Source organism: Amblyraja radiata, chromosome 26, assembly GCF_010909765.2.
Source record: "Amblyraja radiata isolate CabotCenter1 chromosome 26, sAmbRad1.1.pri, whole genome shotgun sequence".
Lineage (NCBI taxonomy): Eukaryota > Metazoa > Chordata > Chondrichthyes > Rajiformes > Rajidae > Amblyraja > Amblyraja radiata.
The window spans coordinates 33652680-33674178 of NC_045981.1; the positions used below are offsets into that span (position 1 = coordinate 33652680).

General features: G+C 44.0%; 1 protein-coding gene across 4 annotated transcripts in view; it reads right to left on the minus strand.

Moving 5' to 3' along the window:
* septin9 (septin 9) overlaps positions 1-21499 on the minus strand; it is a 311371-nt gene that overhangs the window by 134817 nt on the left and 155055 nt on the right. For all 4 annotated transcript variants that reach the window (XM_033044636.1, XM_033044632.1, XM_033044635.1 and 1 more), the window contains one exon: positions 18069-18719. In XM_033044636.1, coding sequence (XP_032900527.1) covers positions 18069-18719 — 651 coding nt within the window. The remainder of the gene's footprint in view (positions 1-18068; positions 18720-21499) is intronic.

The following is a 21499-nucleotide window of genomic DNA, read 5'->3' on the forward strand; positions in this document are numbered from 1 at the left end:
GTGCAGGCTCGAAGGGCCTCCTCCTGCACCTATTTTCTATGTTTCTATGTTTACCTGTCTAATTGTTTCTTCAACATTGCAATAGTCCTTGATTCAACTATCTCTTCTGGCAGCCTGTTCCATACACCCACCACCCTTTGTGTGAAAAAGTTACCTCTTGGGTTCCTGTTAAATCTTTCCCCCTCACCTTAAACCAATGTCCTCCGGTTCTCGATTCCCCTGCTCTGGGCAAGAGTCTCTGTGCATCTAACCGATCTATTCTTCTCAATGATTTTATACCCAGTAGATCAGTCTATAAACACAGTACTCAATAGATAATATAACTAAAAAAACAATATTAGTGCAGAACAAAAGCCCAAAGTCCCTAGTGCAACCAAGGCTGCTGGCAGTTCATAGCTTACTTGGTATTGGTGGTGTCCAAGAATCTGTTGGTTGTTGTAAGGCAGCTATTCCTGAACTTTGAAATCATGGTTTTCAGACACTTATACCTGCTTGGCAGGAGTGAGATGAGTGTGCGGCCAGGGTGGTGTGGGTCCTTGATGATGAGGTCTGCCTTTTTGTGCCAGCACCTGTTATAGATCTCTTTGCTGGTGGGGAGGTCAGTACCCGTGATGTACGGGGGAGTGTTCACCACTGTTTGTCATCTCCTTCATCCCTGGGTGTTGAAGTTGCCAAACCAGGCCGCGATGCAACTAGTCAATATGCTCTCTACTGTATACCTTTGGAAGTCCAAGAGAGTATTCGTCGGTATACCACATCTCCTCAATCTTCGAAGGAAGTAGAGGAGTTAATGGGGTTTATGACTGCAACAATGTACATCATATAAGCATACAGGTGCACAACCTTTTATCCGAAAGCCTTGGGACCAGACACTTTTCGAAATTCGGAATTTTTCGCCTTTCGGAATGGAAGATTTTTAGCGTAGATTTTAACGGCTGGCTCAGTGGTAGAGTGCTCGGCTCATATCCGCAAGGTCGCGAGTTTGCGCCTCGATTCCGGCAGTTACTCGATCGCGAGTTTGAGTCTTCAATGTAGTTTTTTCTTGCAGAATAGGAGAGAATAGGGAGGGCTAGGCTGGGATCATTCTCTGCGAGATGGTCTTAGTGCGGGAGACAAGTGTAGGAGAGGTGTACTGACTGTGTGGGCAGAACTTTGGAAGTGATTGCCCACCATTCTCAAAAGCCGCTGTGTCTCCCTGTCCCTGGGATAGCAGGGGGCGATCAAACAGCACAATACCCCCCTCCCCCTCCAACTCCAGAGGAATCCGCTCCCCGATGGGCCGCTACGGCGACAAGTGGCAGTTCGCCCACAGCACGAGCTGCGCCACCCCAAGAACAAGACGTACCTTGCACACCATCAGCTTCTGCCCCAGCGTGTTCCTCTGGAGTTGGAGCGGGGCTGGGCTGGAGTTGCTGATCTGGGATCTCCGTGCTTGCAGTGGGCCTGGGGGTCAGTGTCCCGATGAGGGGGCGCAGCTCGGGCTGTGGGCGAACTGCCACTTGTCGCCGTAGCAGCCCATCGGGGAGCGGCTTCTGGTGGTCCTGACGTCTCCGGCCAGTTTGCAGTTTTCCTCTGGAGTTGGAACGGGGCTGGGCTGCTGCTGGCTGTGGGTCTCTGGGATCTCCGTGCTTGCAGTGGGCCTGGGGGTCGGTGTCCCGTTGGTCCTGACGTCTCCGGTGACTGCCACTAACCTGCTGGCATCGCCGACGTGATGACAGTGCAAAGCCCCCGCGCCGGTGCAATGGGCGGGGAGCTGGAGAGGGGAGGGAAGGGGTCACACACATGGCCGGGAAGCAGAGGGGTGTAGGTGGGGTGAAACTGAAGGGAGCGACAATCTGCTGCTGCCTGCCCGCTGAGTTAAAAAGTTCCCACGCAAGACTCACGATACACTGTGTATCGTGAGTCTACCGTGGGAACTTTTTAACTCAGAGGGCAGGCAGCAGCAGATTGTCAATTATTAACCCTCCCGCGCAATATACCCTCACCTTCTCTTTTATGAATGGGGATTTAGTTCCCCTTTCTTCGAGGACCGACCGGAGGTTCCGCTGTCACCTCTGCGGGCCGCCCTCGGTGAACGTCTTCAAGGACCTTTCTTCAAGGACCGAAAAAATGTCCGCTATTCGGAGCTTTTCGTTATTTGGAATTTCGGATAAAAGGTTGTGCACCTGTATTTCTTTAGTTTTTGGACTTTGAAGGAAAAACTTTAATCTTTAGGACTTGAAAGAAAATTCCGGTTTCCTCCCACATCCCAAAGGCGTGCTGGTTTATGCGTTCATTGGCCTCTGTAAATTAATTGCCCCCAGTGTGTAGGGAGTGGATGAAAAAGTGGGATAACATAGAACTAGCGTAATAGCCCTGTCCCACTGTACGAGTTCATTCAAGAGTTCATTCTCCCGAGTTTGCCCTGATTCAAACTCGGAGATTTTACGGTAATGGCCGCTCGTCGGTACTCGGGGCCCTCGTGGACATTTTTCAACATGTTGAAAAATTTTCACGAGTCTTCCCGAGCTTACCGCATTTCCCGAGTACCTGCCGTTAGCGTTATGAGCCGCTAAGAGACGTCCCCAAGCTCCGACGTACCCGCTACGTTCATTCTACGTGCTTACCACGAGTTTGATTATTTTTTTAAACTCGGGAGAGCTCTTGAATGAACTCGTACAGTGGGACAGGGCTTTAAACGGTGATCGATGGTCAGCGTGGACTAAATGGACTGAAGGGCCTGTTTCCATGCTGTATCTCAAAACTAAAGATCTTTTACCAGATACTTGGTAAACTAGTACATAAGTCAAGGTTCATGACTTTGTTATATGCCCCAAACAGAAATATATATACACACATCTATCTCTTTTAAAAAAACAGTACAGCAGAGCATGTCACTATATTGCAAGCGATTTTTTAAATTGAAAAGTAGTGGTGCAAAAAAAACTATTTTCCAAGATATTTATGCTGCCAAAAATCTGGAAATCTGGAAATTCTGTCCCCTGCTTGTATGAGATCACTTTTGGCTGACAAATTTCCTCTCCTTTTTGGCTTCTCATTCTTTCCCCTTTATGGTATTCAGCAGACATTGCATTGAAATGGGACTCTCTTTCAAAGTCCATTTCATGATGTGCTTTCTAGAATGACGTTGTTGGCCTATCCTAGTGGCATTGACGAAGGGGATGATGGAAGGGGGATCCATGTGGCTTCTCAACACCAGCAGTGCAGAATCTCCACTCTGCCAAGTTATCCGAATGGTTCTCAAAGGAACCATTTGGATTTTTCTGGAAAGCCATCTGACTTTCTGATTTTTACCACATCACCAATCAAATGCATTGTCTAGTTTTAAAAAATGTAAATATTGACCTTTTACATTTAGAGTCACACAATACGGAAACAGGCCCTCCAACCTAACTTGCCCACAGCGACCAACTTGCCCCATCTACACTAGTCCCACCCAGGCCCTCCAACCTAACTTGCCCACAGCGACCAACTTGCCCCATCTACACTAGTCCCACCTGCCTGAGCTTGGCCCATATTCCTATAAACCTGTCCTATCCATGTACCTGTCCAAATGTTTCCTAGTACCTGCCTCAATTACCTCATCTGGCAGCTCGTTCCATATACCCACCACCCTTTGTGTAAAAAAGTTACTTCTCAGGTTCATATTAAATCTCCCTCCCTCTCTCCCCCCCTCACCTTAAACCTCTGTCCTCTGCTTCTCGATTCCCCTACTCTGGGCAAAATACTCGGTACGTTTATTGGATCTATTCCTCTCATGATTTTGTACACCTCTTTCAGATCACCCCTCATCCTCCAGGCCCTCAGACCAGAACACAGAAAGCTTTCTTCTTGATGTATATTTGAAAAATATTCATTACATGAAATAGTCTATAATAATGATATTTCAATCTTGGTCATAGAATAATGACAAATATGGGCATTGAGAAAGTTGGTCTTGCATTCAGAACATGCTCAAGGAATTCTGGAACAGGCCCTTCGGCCCACAATGTTTGTGCCAAATGTGATGCCAAGTTAAACTGAACGAAATTGCCTGTACACGATCCATATCCCTCTCTATCCTGCACTTCCATGGGACTATCTAAAAGCCTCTTAAATGTATTTTAAATTTATATCGTCCTTTCAAATATTAATCAGAAAGTCATGAAGCCGCTCATAAAATGATGTACTGCTGTGTAGGAAACTTGAAAGTAATTTCTGCACATGCTGCAAAGACAAAGTCGTATTTGCCTGCACATGATCCATATCCCTCTGGGAAATCTACGATCTAGGAAACTTTTACCTTCTCCTGAGAGAACAGAGTCTTTATTCAGCAGAATAGGGGTTCCCTCAGAATGGCATGTGAGCACCAGCATAGACATTAACCTACTGGATCAGAAATAAGTGCCACCGTTAACATTGTTAATACTTTTGTACTTTGGTAGTGCATAAAGAATGCCAGCTAAACATTGCAAACATAGAAAATATGTGCAGGAGTAGGCCATTCGGCCCTTCGAGCCTGCACCGCCATTCAATATGATCATGGCTGATCATCCAACTCAGTATCCTGTACCTGCCTTCTCTCCATACCCCCTGATCCCTTTAGCCACAAGGGCCACATCTAACTCCCTCTTAAATATAGCCAATGAACTGGCCTCAAATACTTTCTGGGGCAGAGAATTCCAGAGATTCACCACTCTCTGTGTGAAAAATGTTTTTCTCATCTCGGTCCTAAAAGATTTTCCCCTTATCCTTAAACTGTGACCCCTTGTTCTGGACTTCCCCAACAAGTTATACGTTTCATGAAATATCCAGTAAAAATCCACAAAAACCAAATTGACAGAAAGAAAACCTTGTTTATTGTTATGAGGCTTAGTAAAGAACAGAATGATCCCACAACAATTGGTAAATACCATGGGGTATGGACCACATTGTACCAGCCGCTTATGTTTACATAACACAACTTCATCTTACCACTAATTTAGAAAACAAACAAGGAATCATGAGTTAGTTTTAAATGACAATGTCCTTCAATCTTACCCTTGCATTCCATGCCCAATAACAAATGTCTATTAGTTTAGTTTAGTTTATTTTAGTTTAGAGATGCAGCATGAAAAAAGGCCCTTTGGCCCACTGACTGCGTCAACCATGATCCTACACACTAGGGACAATTTACAGAAGCCAATTAACATACAGACCTGCACGCCTTTGAAATGTAGGTGGAAACCGGTGCACCCAGAGTAAATACATGATCCATATCAATGTGCGTATCTAAAAGCCGATTAAATGTCACTATTGTAACGCAGTAACTCTACCACTGTGCCACCATGCCGCCTGTTGCTATGTGGAAAGTATTGTCCATCTGTCCAGAATTTTCCTTCACAATTTCAAATCTGAGCTTTCCGGTCCCAGTGTATGGGGAGATATTGACTATATTCCTCCTTCTCTATCGGTGTAAAGGGGACACTTTTATGACCCATCCCTCAAGCTGAGGTACCCCAGATGGTGAAGTCATTATTTCAAGCACTTTCAGCTTCAAGAGAATTTCCTGTAATAAATAAGTTCAATATTAATAAAGAATATTCCCTTCAAATAAGTAAATCAAAAGAAACCCATAATCTTCCAATACTTTGCATTATCATGTGCTAGACTGAGAGATCTTTTTTTAATTAAAATTTGGTCACAGCTGATATGTAAACAGCTTCAAGTCTGCAGAGAGTACAGGAATGATATTCAGCAGCCAAGAAAAGATGATGTTATTTTTACACCGATTGGGCAGAGTTTGGACAATAATCTACCTACTAAAGCCAACGGGAGATCTGATGCCTCACAGCGCCAGAGATCCAGGTTCAATCCTGACCCGGGTGCTGTCTGTGCGGAGTTTGTACATTCTCCCTGTGATTTCTCCAGGTGATTTCTCCCACATTCTAAAGGCGCGCGGGTTTGTAGGTTAATTCCCTTCTGTAAATTGTCCCTAGTGTGTTGGACATGGAACTAGTGTGCGGGTGATCAGATGTTCAGCATGGGCACGGTGGGCCGTAGGGCCTGTTTCTATGCTGCATCTCTAAACTAAACTAAAGCCAAGAGGCCAGGTTATGGAGTTCATAAAATACAAAGATATCAAACGATCTTACTTGTATTGAGAGAATGACAACAACAAAAACAGCACCATTTATACATCTTTGATGAAATGATCTAATTGAAGATGCACCATAAAGTTAAGAAACACTGGGTATAAACTGAAATCAAATGCAGGAAATCGAGAGGAAAAAATGTCAGAGCAATGCCGAGGTTTCCTGTGAACTAAACAAGACAATGCAGCTGCCTAAATCTCGGAGTTACTCCAGCACTTTGTGTTTAATCAATCCTTGCCAGTTTAAATACTGGTAGATCCTGTCCCTCAGAATCTCTTCAATAAGTCTCCCACCACTGACGTCAGCCTCACAAGCCTGTAGATGTCCCTGCATCCCATCTTACACTATGGTACAACATTAGCCACCCTCCTGTATTCCAGTACCCCCCCTGCCTAAAGACGATGCAAATATCTCTGGCCAGGGCACCGGCAAATTCTTCTCCAGCTCATCAAAATGTCCAAGAAGTCACTTGGTCAGATCCTAAAGATTAATATTATTATTTGTTTAAAGAACACAATGAGCTGGAGTAACTCAATGGGTCAGGCAGCAACTCTGGAGAACATGGATAAGCAATGCATCAGGCCAGAATCTTTCTTCAGAAAGGTTCTGGCCTGAAGAAAAAGCAGCCTACCAGAGGACTGGGAGAAATTCAGAGGCCAGCAGAGGAGGACAAAGGGCTTAATTAGGAAAGGGAAAATAGATTATGAAAGAAAACTGGCAGGGAACATAAAAACTGACTGCAAAAGTTTTTATAGATATGTGAGGAGAAAAAGATTAGTTAAAACAAATGTAGGTCCCTTGCAGTCAGAAACAGGTGAATTGATCATGGGGAACAAGGACATGGCAGACCAATTGAATAACTACTTTGGTTCTGTCTTCACTAAGGAAGACATAAATAATCTGCCGGAAATAGCAGGGGACCGGGGCTCAAATGAGATGGAGGAACTGAGTGAAATCCAGGTTAGCCGGGAAGTGGTGTTAGGTAAATTGAATGGATTAAAGGCCGATAAATCCCCAGGGCCAGATAGGCTGCATCCCAGAGTACTTAAGGAAGTAGCCACAGAAATAGTGGATGCATTAGTGATAATTTTTCAAGCCTCTTTAGATTCTGGAGTAGTTCCAGAGGATTGGAGGGTAGCTAATGTAACCCCACTTTTTAAAAAGGGAGGGAGAGAGAAAACGGGGAACTACAGACCAGTTAGTCTAACATCGGTAGTGGGGAAACTGCTAGAGTCAGTTATTAAAGATGGGATAGCAGCACATTTGGAAAGTGATGAAATCATTGGACAAAGTCAGCATGGATTTATGAAAGGTAAATCATGTCTGACGAATCTTATAAAAATTTTCGAGGATGTAACTAGTAGAGTGGATAAGGGAGAACCAGTGGATGTGTTATATCTGGACTTTCAGAAGGCTTTCAACAAGATCCCACATAAGAGATTAGTATACACACATAAAGCACACGGTATTGGGGGTTCAGTATTGATGTGGATAGAGAACTGGCTGGCAGACAGGAAGCAAAGAGTAGGAGTAAACGGGCCCTTTTCAGAATGGAAGGCAGTGACTAGTGGGGTACCGCAAGGCTCAGTGCTGGGACCCCAGATATTTACAATATATATTAATGATTTGGACGAGGGAATTGAATGCAACATCTCCAAGTTTGCGGATGACACGAAGCTGGGAGGCAGTGTTAGCTGTGAGGAGGATGCTAGGTGACTTGGATAGGCTGGGTGAGTGGGCAAATGCATGGCAGATGCAGTATAATGTGGATAAATGTGAGGTTATCCACTTTGGTGGCGAAAACAGGAAAGTAGACTATTATCTGAATGGTGGCCGATTAGGAAAAGGGGAGATGCAACGAGACCTGGGTGTCATGGTACACCAGTCATTGAAAGTAGGCATGCAGGTGCAGCAGGCAGTGAAGAAAGTGGACACCGGGAAAGGGGCTTATGTTAGACTGCTGTTCATAGATTACAGCTCAGCGTTTAACACCATAGACCCCTCAAAGCTGGCCTCCAAATTGTACAACCTCCACTTGTGCCCATCCCTGTGCAAGTGGATCCGCAATTTCCTGACCGGCAGACCACAGGTGGTGCGTGTGGGCCATCATATGTCATCCTCCCTCACCCTCAACACTGGGGCCCCCCCAGGGCTGTGTGCTGAGCCCTCTGCTGTATTCTCTCTACACCCACGACTGCAAGGCCATCTCAGACTCTAACATCATAGTCAAGCAGTGGTAGGCCTAATCTCAAACAATGATGAGGCAGCCTACCACTCTGAAATCATCCACCTGGCAAACTGGTGTAGGGAGAATAACCTGGAGCTGAACACCTCCAAGACCAAGGAGCTCATAGTGGACTTCTCCAGGAAGCAGCAGAGGAGCTTCCTGCCCCTCAGCATAAACGGGGCCCAGGTGGAGAGCTTCAGGTACCTCGGCATCCACATCTCCCAGGACCTGACATGGTCACACCACCTCAGCAGCCTGGTAAAGAAGGCCAACCAGCGTCTTTACCATCTCAGATGGCTGACGGACTTCAAGCTCCCCCTCAGGATGCTCAAGAACATCTACACCCATACTGTGGAGAGCATCCTGAGTGGGAGCATCATCACCTGGAGGGGGAACACCACCAAGAGGGACCAACTGGCTCTGAGGAGGGTGGTTTGCTCAGCTGAGCGGACCATCAAAACCACCCATCCCAACCTGCAGGACATCTACACCAAGCGCTGCAGGTCAAGAGCCAGGAGGATTATCCAGGACCACACTCACCCCAACAACAGACTGTTTTCCCTGCTGCCCTCAGGGAAATGGTACCGGCTGCTCAGGGCCAACACGGGGAGAATGAGGAGGAGTTTCTTTCCCCAGGCCATGAGACTGCTGAACGAGGACTGAGTGTTGCCGCCCCCCCCCTCCACCCCCCCCAGCCCCCCAACGCCCAAACCCTCCCCACCCTCCTCACCAGCACCTCACCAGCACCTGCACCCCCGCCCAAACCCCCCGCCCCGCCCCGCCTCGCTACCATCAAACACACACACACACACACACATGGGACTGAACTGGATGGAACATGCTGTCATCACAGGTGTTCCACGGCACTTGTCACTTTGCTTGTAACAGCACTACTTGTTATGTGGTATATTTATGAGGTATGTGTTATATGTGGGTATTGTCTTGTGTGGGTTATGTGTAAGTGGGGAACCATGCACAACTGGACAGGCACTTAAGCATTTCACTACTGGTTATACCTGTATAATTGAGTATGTGACCAATAAACTTGAATTGAATTGAATTGAATTGGTATGTTAGCATTCATAGTAAATGGATTTGAGTATAGGAGCAGGGAGGTTCTACTGCAGTTGTATAGGGTCTTGGTGAGACCACACCTGGAGTATTGCGTACAGTTTTGGTCTCCTAATCTGAGGAAAGACATTCTTGCCATAGAGGGAGTACAGAGAAGGTTCACCAGACTGATTCCTGGGATGTCAGGACTTTCATATGAAGAAAGACTGGATAGACTCGGCTTGTACTCGCTGGAATTTAGAAGATTGAGGGGGGATCTTATAGAAACTTACAAAATTCTTAAGGGATTGGACAGGCTAGATGCAGGAAGGTTGTTCCCGATGTTGGGGAAGTCCAGAACAAGGGGTCACAGTTTAAGGATAAAGGGGAAATCTTTTAGAACTGAGATGAGAAAAACATTTTTTACAGAGAGTGGCGAATCTGTGGAATTCTCTGCCACAGAAGGTAGTTGAGGCCAGTTCATTGGCTACATTTAAGAGGGAGTTAGATGTGGCCCTTGTGGCTAAAGGTATGGAGAGAAGGCAGGTACAGGATACTGAGTTGGATGATCAGCCATGATCATATTGAATGGCGGTGCAGGCTCGAAGGGCCGAATGGCCTACTCCTGCACCTATTTTCTATGTTTCTATGTTTCAGACTCAAGACGGGTCCTGACCCAAAACGTCACCTATCCACGTCCTCCAGAGATACTATCTGCCCCACTGAGTTACTCCAGTTACGTGGATAAGTGATGATTAAGGTCAATTTGAGGATAATATGGTCCCTTCTAGGGTCTAGTCCCAAAACTTCACATATCCATGTTCTCCAGAGATGCTGCCTGACCCGCTGAGTTACTCCAGCACTTTGTGTCCTTTTGTGTAAATCAGCATCTGCAGCTCCTCGTTTCTACTTCCTAATACTATTTAAGACTGCTCTCTCCTCTCCTTTTGTAATTCGGATATGGTCCAATACATCATGACTCATCTCCCTCAAATCCGTTGCCTCCATGACCTTCTCCAGAGTAGATACAGATGAGAAATATTCACTTATCACCTGACCAATCTATGGCGAGACACAGACAGCCATATTGATCTTTACGGAACCTATTCACTTTCCTTATTACTCTTTTGCGCCTAATATAACTGTATAATCATTTTATCTTGTGTGCCAGAGTTATCTAATGTCCTCTTTTTGTCCTGATTTCCCTCCAAAGTGTACTGCTATATTCCTCAAGGTATTTGCCTGATAGTTTTTAAGTTACTTGACTACATATCAACTATTGCAGCTACAATTCAGGAGGCATCTCACAAGAAACATAATTGTGGAGGATTTTAACAAGTAGGTTATTCACCTATCAAGTTACATTGAAACAGATTGCTATACAGCAAAGCACAAGGAGATGTGCAAATTCAGCAGTGTGTCAGATGCACTGAAAATATCTTCCTAAAACAGCACAATTGAATCTACAATCCGGCTAATAATTGACTTTCCACGTTGATTTCGAGCTATTAAGTCATAGTCATACAACACGGAAACAGGCCCTTCGGCCCAACTTGCCCACACTGACCAACGTATCCCATGGACATTAGTCACACCTGTCTGTGTTTGGCCCATATCCCTCTAAACCTATCCTATTCAGGTACCTGTGTGTGACAATACCTACCTCAACTACCTCCTCTGGCAGCTTTCCCCTTACACCCACCACATTTGTGTAAAAAAGATACCCCTCAGGTTTCTACTAAATCTTTCCTCCCTCATCTTAAACCTATGTCCTCTGGTTCATGATTCCCCCACTCTGGGCAAGAAAGAGAGTTTGCCCGAACTATTCCTCTCACGATTTTGTACACCTCTATAAGATCACCCCTCACCCGCCTGCGCTCCAAGGAATAGTCCTGCCTAGCCTGCTCAACCTCTCCCAATATCTCAGGCCCTCGAATCCTGGCAACATTCTCGTACATCTTCTCTGCACCATTTCCAGCTTCAAATGATCTTCTAAGAGGTAGAACTTTCAGACTGCGCTCATAATTTCTGTCAAGGTCGGAAAGATAAGCAGGATTATATAGACTTTAGACAAAGAGCGTGGAAACAGACCCTTCGGCCCACCGAGTCCGTGCCGTAGACTACCCTGTAGATCACCCCGTAGACTAGCACTATCCTACGCACTAGAGACAATTTACAATCTTTATCGAAGCCAATTAACCCTGCACGTGTTAGGGATGGGGGAGGAAACCATAGCACCCGGAGGAAACCCACGCGGTCACAGGGAGAACGTAGAAATTCCGTACAGACAGCACCCGTAGTCAGGATCGAACCCAGGTCTCTGCCGCTGTAAGGCAGCAACTCTGCCGATGCCTCATCCTCAATTATGGCAGTCAGTCAACCCATCCTGGCACTGCACAATCAGATAGAACTGCATCGTAAATATTGAGGGTATTATTAATAAAAATGATCTACTTCTATTGATACCAAACTCAACTAATGATAAAACAAACAGAACAGCTCATATTTAAATTTAAAACTATGTATGGCATACAGTTTCACCACCCTGGCTCTCGATCATGTGTAGATAGGTACGAATTGTTTGAAGGATTAAAAGATAACAGTAGGTATGTTACAATACTTACCTTCAGCGGCGCTGCAATTCTGTCACTGGCAGTGTGCGCTACTTTGGCGCCTTTGGGGGGGGGGGGGGGGGGTGGGATTAAAATGCCTTTTTCTCCTGCCTGTCCGAGATATATTTTCTCGGCTACTACCTGATGCTGAAAAACCGTTCCGGATGCCGTTCTTGGAACTTTAAAAAAAAAACACGGGACAATGTAATCGCTGGAGTAAAATAAAAATCTACTTCTAACACCGTCAACGGGACGGATCGCACGTATGGGACAAAACATAAGGTAAGTCGTTTATTTTACATATAAACTTGCTTCTTAGGATTACTTTAATCAAAATTTCATCGGCGAAAATGTGATTAAGGCCCCATACGAACCGGCAGTGTTTTTCCTGCCGATATGGAGTTTAAATTCACCACAACCGCAACATTCCAAACGATCGCGTTCCACAAAACCTCACTCGCAAGATCATTTAAATGGCCATTAATTTACATCCATTTGGCCTATAAATTCATGACAATGAGATTTAAAAATCATGTTATATTGTGAATTCTTGTGTGAATTGGACACTTAGGCTATTTAAAAATGTTAACCTTTTCTTAAGAAATGGATATATGTTTAGATCTAGTAATTGAATTTTGTAATTAGCTACAATTAGGTAACTAACTAAGTATATGCGTTAATTCCAGGTCATCCAAGTAAGGTTGTTTCATATTTGTTTCAGAATGCTTCAATCTATAATAACTGAAAATTTCATTCAGTTCTCTTAATTTTTAAGAAAGTTTTGGGCTTTTGACTGTCCTCGATCACAGCTTTTGAGTTAAGTCAATGGAAAAGCAATAGGGAACAAGATGCTAATCTCCGAGTATGAAAATGGCCATAACTTTTTTAATACTGAAGATATGAAAGTGAATTAGGTGTCAAATTAAACTTTTTTTTATGCTTTATCTGATGGGATAAATTGCAGACTTGATTTGTTAAATCTCAAAATGTTGTGACATTGCTAATAACAGCAAACAGTCTCTTCGGCTCACTGAGACTATGCTGACCATCAATCACCTATTCAACTTAGTTCTAATTTATCATTCACACATTTTCTTTAGACTTTAGAGAAACAGGCCCTTCGACCCACTAAGTCCGCGCTAACCACACTAACACTGTCCTATACACTAGGTACAATTTTATTATTTTACCAAAGCCAATTAACCTACAAACCTGCACATCTCTGGAGTGTGGGAGGAAATCTGAGCACCCAGTAAAAACCCACGCGGTCACAAGGAGAACGTACAAACTCCGTACAGACAGCACCTTTTGTCAGGATTTAATCCAGGTTCCTGACACCACCATGCCGCGTTTCACATCCACTCACGACAGATGAGGGGCATGTCGGATGTGGGAGGAAACCAGAGCACCGGGAGGAAACTGATGCCGTCACAGAAAGAACATTGCAACTCCACAGACACACACAGCGCCCAAGGTCAGGATTGAACCCTCTGGCACCGTGAGGCAGCAGCTCTACCATGAGTGCTACTGTGAAACTTCAAACTTGACTTCTGACAAGGAGCAATCTTGGCTTAACTATACAAGCGGCACAGTGATAGAGTTGCTGCCTTACAGTGCTCGAGACCCAAATTCAATCCTGACTACAGTTGCTTTTTGGCCTGGCCAAGCAGGCCATCCGCGAGTCACACACCAGGCGGAAGGGGGCTCTGCCCGAGCCGGCTGCCTGCCCCTTTTCCAGGGGTTACGTCAGCTCCCGGGTGGCACTAGAGATGGAATACGCACTGTCCACGGGCATTCTGGGGGATTTCCGGGACCATTGGGCACTGAGCGGATTGAAGTCATCCTCGATGGGGATTGTAATATAGTTATATAATAGTTTATTTAGTATATTATATTCATTTGGCTTAATAGACAATAGACAATAGGTGCAGGAGTAGGCCATTCGGCCCTTTCTAGCCATCACCGCCATTTAATGTGATCATGGCTGATCATCCACAATCAGTACCCCGTTCCTGCCTTCTCCCCATATCCCCTGACTGCGCTATCTTCAAGAGCCCTATCTAGCTCTCTCTTGAAAGTATCCAGAGAACCAGCCTCCACCGCCCTCTGAGGCAGAGAATTCCAAAGACTTACAACTCTCCGTGTGAAAAGGTGTTTCCTCATCTCCGCTTGTATTGTGGTGGTGAGTTTAGTTTAGTTTTATTTTGTACTGTAAATATTATTGTTAATAATTGATTAAATAATTTTTGGTTATAAAAAAAGACTACAGTTGCTGTCTGTACGGAGTTTGTACGTTCTCCCCGTGACCGCGTGGGTTTCCTCCGGATGCTGCAGTTTCCTCCCACACTCCAAAGATGCACAGGTACATAGGTTAATTGGCTTTGGTAAAATTGTGAATTGTCCCTAGTGTGTAGGACATTGCTAGTGTACATGGTGATCGCTGGTTGGTACGGACTCGTGGGCAGAAAGGTCTGTTTCCGCGCTGAATCTGTAAAGTCTAAAGTGAAAATCAGCTTAAGTGCAAGGCAGGAAGTTCCATTGGATACCATTGTTGGCCAAACGTTAACAATTACTGACAAGAGGAATTTTGCTTGCTTGTAGATGGACCGCGAAACATCAAAAGGAAAAGGTGCCCAGGATAAGTACAAGGAGATAGAGTTTTAGCCGTGCTGGGAGAATGACAAAATATTTAACTAATTTGCCATCAGGGTCATTGAATTTCACCACGGCGCTAAAGAACGTACTCAATTCATCACTATTAATATCTCCATTCTGAATTTCCCCACAAAATGATATTCTACTTGATATTTATAATTCCCACAGTTTTCTCCCTCTCCAATATCCTGGCCCATGGAAGAAGCATTTACCATTTGATGTGTCTTGGTCCATCTGCAGGTCATTTCTCTTGGTGTTAACATTTAACCTCACAAATCTCGTGAGTGATCGGGAGCTTCACTTCTGTACTAAAGAGCGTGCCCTCAGGTTAATGATTCTCTGCCACTTTCATGCCGGATGTGACTGGATAGCCGAGTGCCAATGGATAATTTTTAATCAGTCTTTATAAGAAACGTTAGATCTTTAGGCTGGTATCTTTCACAATCAAACGAGCTAAGCTCATGTAAGTTCATAAGTCAGAAGAACAGAATTAGGCTATTCGGCCCATCGAGTCCACCATTCAATCCTGGCTGATCATCTTTCCCTCTCAATCACATATTCCTGCCTTTTTCCTGTACACCATCACTAATCAAGAACCTGGCAATCTTCACTTTAAAAATACCCAATGAGTTGTCTTCCTCAGTCGGCCGTGACAATTAATTCCACCGATTCATCACCATCTGACTGAAGAACCTCATCTTTTATTCTGAGGTTATGGCCTCTGGTCCAAGACTCTCTCATTAGTGGAAACATCCTCTCCATATCCACTCTATCCAGGCCTTTCACTATTCGGTAGGTTTCAATTAGGTTTCCGCTCATCCTTCTAATTGTGTCATTTAGATTAGTTTAGTTTAGTTTAGAGATACAGTGTGGAAACAGGCACTTAGGCCCACCGAGTCCACACTGACCAGCTATCCCTGTACACTAACACAATCCTACATAAAGGGACAATTTACAATTTTAATGAAACCAATTAACATACAAGCCTATACATCCGTGACTGTGTGGGATATACAAACCCACACAGTCATGGGGAGAACTTATAAACTCAGTACAGACAGCACCTGTAGTCAGGATCAAACTCGGATCCCTGGTGCTGTAACTACTCATGGTGCCAAGAATATGAGGTACTGACTACCTTGTATTCCACGATCAGAATAAACCTCATAACTGGGCAGCTCCTACATAAACTTTTGAAAGGATCAACATGGACTCTCCAATCTACATTACTTTTTGATTTTACAATGCCACACAGTATATGTTGCACCCCACCACCCATGATGCCCGACCTATGCATTGAATCAAACTTACTAGCAATTCATAAATCAGTCCATTTTCTGAAAGCATCACTTCCTTCAACTTACTTACATAGAAACATAGAAAATAGGTGCAGGAGGAGGCCATTTGGCCCTTCGAGCCAGCACCGCCATTCATCGTGATCATAGCTGATCGTCCCCTATCAATAACCCGTGCCTGCCTTCTCCCCATATCCCTTGACTCCACTAGCCCCTAGAGCTCTATCTAACTCTCTCTTAAATCCATCCAGTGACTTGGCCTCCACTGCCCTCTGTGGCAGGGAATTCCATAAATTCACAACTCTCTGGGTGAAAAAGTTTTCTCTCACCTCAGTCTTAAATGACCTCCCCTTTATTCTAAGACTGTGGCCCCTGGTTCTGGACTCGCCCAACATTGGGAACATTTTTCCTGCACCTAGCTTGTCCAGTCCGTTTATAATTTTATATGTTTCTATAAGATACCCCCTCATCCTTCTAAACTCCAGTGAATACAAGCCTAGTCTTTTCAATCTTTCCTCATATGGCAGTCCCGCCATCCCAGGGATCAATCTCGTGAACCTATGCTGCACTGCCTCAATCACAAGGATTACTTGTGATTGAGGCATTACAAATTAATTTATTCTCAAAGTAAAGGATGACAACAAGTGCAGTTGATTTGCCTGTTTCACAGAAAGACGCTTCGAATCAGTTAATATTGTGGGTGTTGCGGTTTTGCTGAGAGACGATATTCAGCAAATGTTTTTGACTCCACATCCTGAGTTAAATTGCATTTATTGGCTGCCACACAATATTCTGTCGACTCGTTTACAAGGCTGACTTCAATTGGAATAGTTTGCTCAATTAGGTGCAAAGTGAAATGTTAATGCATTAAACGTGCACTGTAAAAGCTGCATTAGATGGAGGTTGGTGCATATTGAGATTAATTTTATTTATAGTCATGATATGTCAGTGAAAATATTGATTATAATCAATTTATAATAATAGCAACAATAATAATGATAAATTATTTGATTACTAATTATGGATAATTATATCAATATATGAATCGGTATATTGATAATTATTTATGAATTGATAATTTAATATTTAATAATTGATATTATTGATAATACTGTCTTCAACATTGCAAAATATCCTTAGACACTTCAAGGCTCCATTTTCACAAATAATTGACACCAATTGAAGGAGGTGTGGGGGGAAATGAATAAAGACTGATTTTAAGATCACAAAGATAGTAAAAACAATAGAGAAGGAAGGGCAGGGGATTCAGAGCAAATTATTGCACAATACAATCTATAGAGCAGGAATTGATTGAAAATTGCAGCAAAGATCAGCCTGATGATAACTCCATTCCTCCATAAATATTTTCAGGATATATTACTTAAAAAATATCATCTCTAACTTTGAAAAATGTAGCCTACTTTGTGCATTCAAGGCTGCTAACATTCTCCAAAAATGAATGACAAAACCCATCTACTTAGCTTGAAATGTTCCCTCAGTTTAAGTGATTTAAAATGAGAGAAATGAGCAATTTAAAAACAGGACTGAATAAAATCAAACTGGCAATTCACTCCAAGAAAAGGCTGGATCAGACAGCATTAACATTTCTCATATTGTTGACATAACCTAGTGCAGTTATCAAACACACATCATCCATCTTTCAAACACAAATTATTATTCCATCGTTAAACGATCCAACAGCATTGTCCTTCCAAATATAAAAATCAGGATTAAAAAGAGCTTTTCACAATCGTTGAACAAGAAATTTTGAAGTCAAGGACATTGGCAGATGCCACAAACTGAATCCACAACCTCTATCTGATCATCTGCCACGTTATGCGTCTCACCAAAGTCTAATCTATTTAGAGCTCAAATGAACGAATATTATGTATCAATGAGTACACCTTCCCTCAAATAAAAAATGAGACACACACACACACACACACACACACACACACACACACACACACACACACACACACACACACACACACACACACACACACACACACACACACACACACACACACACACACACACACATATATATATATATATGATTAAAGGAAAAGATCACACCCTCTTGAACAATAAAAGACGCTGAACTTTTACTCACTGTTCTGGCTCTTTACTTTATTTTCAGTCAGTGCTTGCTCTGGTTGCACTTCCTGTTGTTGCTGGTAATTATTGTGGGGAGGGATCGAATTTTCCACCTGTTTGGCAGGGACTTCTTGATGCTTCGCTGCCTGAATCTCCACCTTTCTTGGAGATGCCTCCGTTGGGGACGATCCAAAGCTCTCAGTTCTTCTTGGAATGGAGTCAGAGAGCTTGGAGCCTGCAGCTTCCAATCTTCTCGAGGAGATTTCCTGAACCTTGGCTCCAGATATTTCCGTTCTCCGAGGAACCGTTTCCGGAGGCTTGTGGCCTAGAAGTTCCGACCTCTTAAGGCCAACCTTTGGGGCACCATGACTTGCAGCTTCCCCTTGCTTTGAAGAGAGGTCAATAGAAATTTCTGCTCTCCGCGAGATTTGCTCTGGATGCTTAGAGCCTGAAATTTCGATTCTCTTGACTGAAGACTTTGGTGATTTAGCATTCAATGCTTCCGCCTGCTGCAAGCTTGGATCTGTAAACTTTGCTCCCAAATCTTGATATTTGTGTCCAGATGATTGACTCGGTCTCAACAGAGGAGTTGGAATTCGCCTGGAGGGAGTGGAAGGATTCGGGGCTGCCTGTTCCACTTCCTCTACCTCGAACGATCGTTTCAAAGCTGAAAGTGAGACAGAAAAGAAGAAAAGTGTATTAATCGAACCAACATAATCTCACCAACGCCATTTTTAATTTTCTCAGCAAGAACAAAAGGCAATCACACCTTATGGACTTTATTGCTTCTTTGATACACCCTCCTGCTAACTGTTTGGAAAGTCGGATATTGTAATAGAAGAGGGGATGTGCAGGATTTTTAGTCACAGTTCAGTAAAAATATTACAAGGTGTTCAAGATGTTGAACTCTTATACATCGGTGAGACCAAACGTAGACTAGGTGATCGTTTCGTTGAACACCTTCGTTCAGTCCGCCTGGACCTACCTGATCTCCCGGTTGCCAAACACTTTACTTCCCCTTCCCATTCCCATTCCCACACTGACCTTTCTGCCCTAGGCCTCCGCCATTGTCAGGGTGAGGCGAATCACAAATTGGAGGAACAGCATTTCATATTTCGCTTGGGCAGCTTACAACCCAGTGGTATGATGTTGATTTCTCCAATTTTGTCACCCCTGCACTCCCTCTCTCTCCATCACTCCCCCACCCAAGTCGCACCAGGTTCCTGTTCTCACCGAGCAAACAGCTAACAATGGCCTTTCCTTTATCATCATTACGTTTTTGCATATCTTTCTTTAATTTGTTCTATATCTCTCTCTACATCACTGTCTATATCTCTCGTTTCCCTTTCCCCAGACAAGTCTGAAGAAGGGTCTCAACCCGAAACACTACCCATTCCGTCTCTCCAGAAATGCTGCCTGTCCTGCTGAGTTATGCCCCTATCCCACTTAGGAAACCTGAACGGAAACCTCTGGAGACTTTGCGCCCCACCCAAGGTTTCCGTGCGGTTCCCGGAGGTTGCAGGTGGTTGCCGGAGGTTGCAGGTAGTGGCAGCAGGTAGGGAGACTGTCAAAAACCTCCGGGAACCCCACGGAAACCTTGGGTGGGGCGCAAAGTCTCCATAGGTTTCCGTTCATGTTTCCTAAGTGGGACAGGGGCATAACTTCCCCAAAGCAATCTTCACACTCAATATGAAAAAACACTGAGTATTATTCATGCTGCACTCTTCCATGTTGCTACCCACCTTGAAAGTTTACTATCACCATGTACAGCACTGATTACTTACTTATCTTGATACCTATTTTTAACATTGTTTTTAAATTGTGTCCTGTGTTTTTATGTTTGTATATTATGCAGCAATAGAGTGGCAACAACAATTGCATACAACGACAAATAAAGGCATTTCATTTTTCATTTATTTTCTTGCTCAGAGGTCCAAGAACCCATATCTACAAGAACACACTGCCACAGAATCGCTTCAAGCCTTCCATTGAAATACATTAGTACATTCATTAGTACACCATTGTGCAGTTTTTGCTCTGTGACAATAAAATAATCATCGCTTATCTGTTTTGTTGTGCGACGTTACCTCTTTTAGACTTTACAGATATGCCGTGGAAACAGGCTTTCCAGCCCAAGTCCGTGCCGACCAGAACTCAGCCCATACACTAATAATAATAATGGATGGGATTTATATAGCGCCTTTCTAATACTCAAGGCGCTTTACATCGCATTATTCATTCACTCCTCAGTCACACTCGGTGGTGGTGAGCTACTTCTGTAGCCACAGCTGCCCTGGGGCAGACTGACGGAAGCGTGGCTGCCAATCTGCGCCTACGGCCCCTCCGACCACCACCAATCACTCACACACATTCACACACAGGCAAAGGTGGGTGAAGTGTCTTGCCCAAGGACACAACGACCGTATGCACTCCAAGCGGGATTACACTAGCACTATCCTACACACTATCCTACACAATTTATAATTTTACCAAAGCCAATTACCCTACAAGCCTGTACATTTTTGGACTGTGTGAGGAAACCAGAGCTCCCAGAGACAACCCACGTGGTCACAGGAAAAAAGTACAAACTCCGTACAGACAGCACCCGTAGTCAGGATCAAACCTTGGTGTCTGGCCCTGTAAGGCAGCAACTCTACCGCTGCTCCAATGTTCCGCCTCTTTATGTAGACTATATAGGCAATTTCACCAGTGAAACCATCTTGGATTCAGATTCCAGGTTTCAGAGGTGAAGCTGAAGTATACATCCCACAAACGGACTCATTCCATCACTGTTAAACAAAACTATTTCATAACATCATGGATGATGACTTGTAAGAGGTTAATATGTACTTTCAAAGCAACTACTTTTTAAAATTGCAATCCAGTTCCATAAATGAATTATCTGCTACTTTAATAAAAATACAGTCAATATGATTTGACAATCACTTAATCTGATGTAGCAAAAGCACGTCAGAAGCAAACAGCTACCTGACAATCTTTTTTCTTGTGCAATTCCAAAGATTGATTTTTCTGTACACTACCGTGCCCATTTGAATTGATTTGAATAGAATTGAACGGGAACTAACTAGAATGGAATTGAAAAATACAGCATGGAAACAGGACCTTCGGCCTATTGTGGCCATGCCGACCACTGATCACCTAGTGACACACTCGGGGCAATTTAGAGGTCAAATAACCTACATACACTCACATCTTTGAGATGTGCGAGGAAGGAGGGTGATCCGGGAGAACGTGCAAACTCTACACAAACAGCACTCGAGGTTAGGATCGAACTGGGGTCTCCAGCACTATGAGGCAGCAGCTCTATCAGCATATTAACTCTGAATTATGAACTTTGCTGCAACTTTAATGGAACATTTTGCAAGGTCTAATCTGTTATGTAAATAATGTGATCTGTGTGTGGGATATACTGCTGATCTTTTAAAT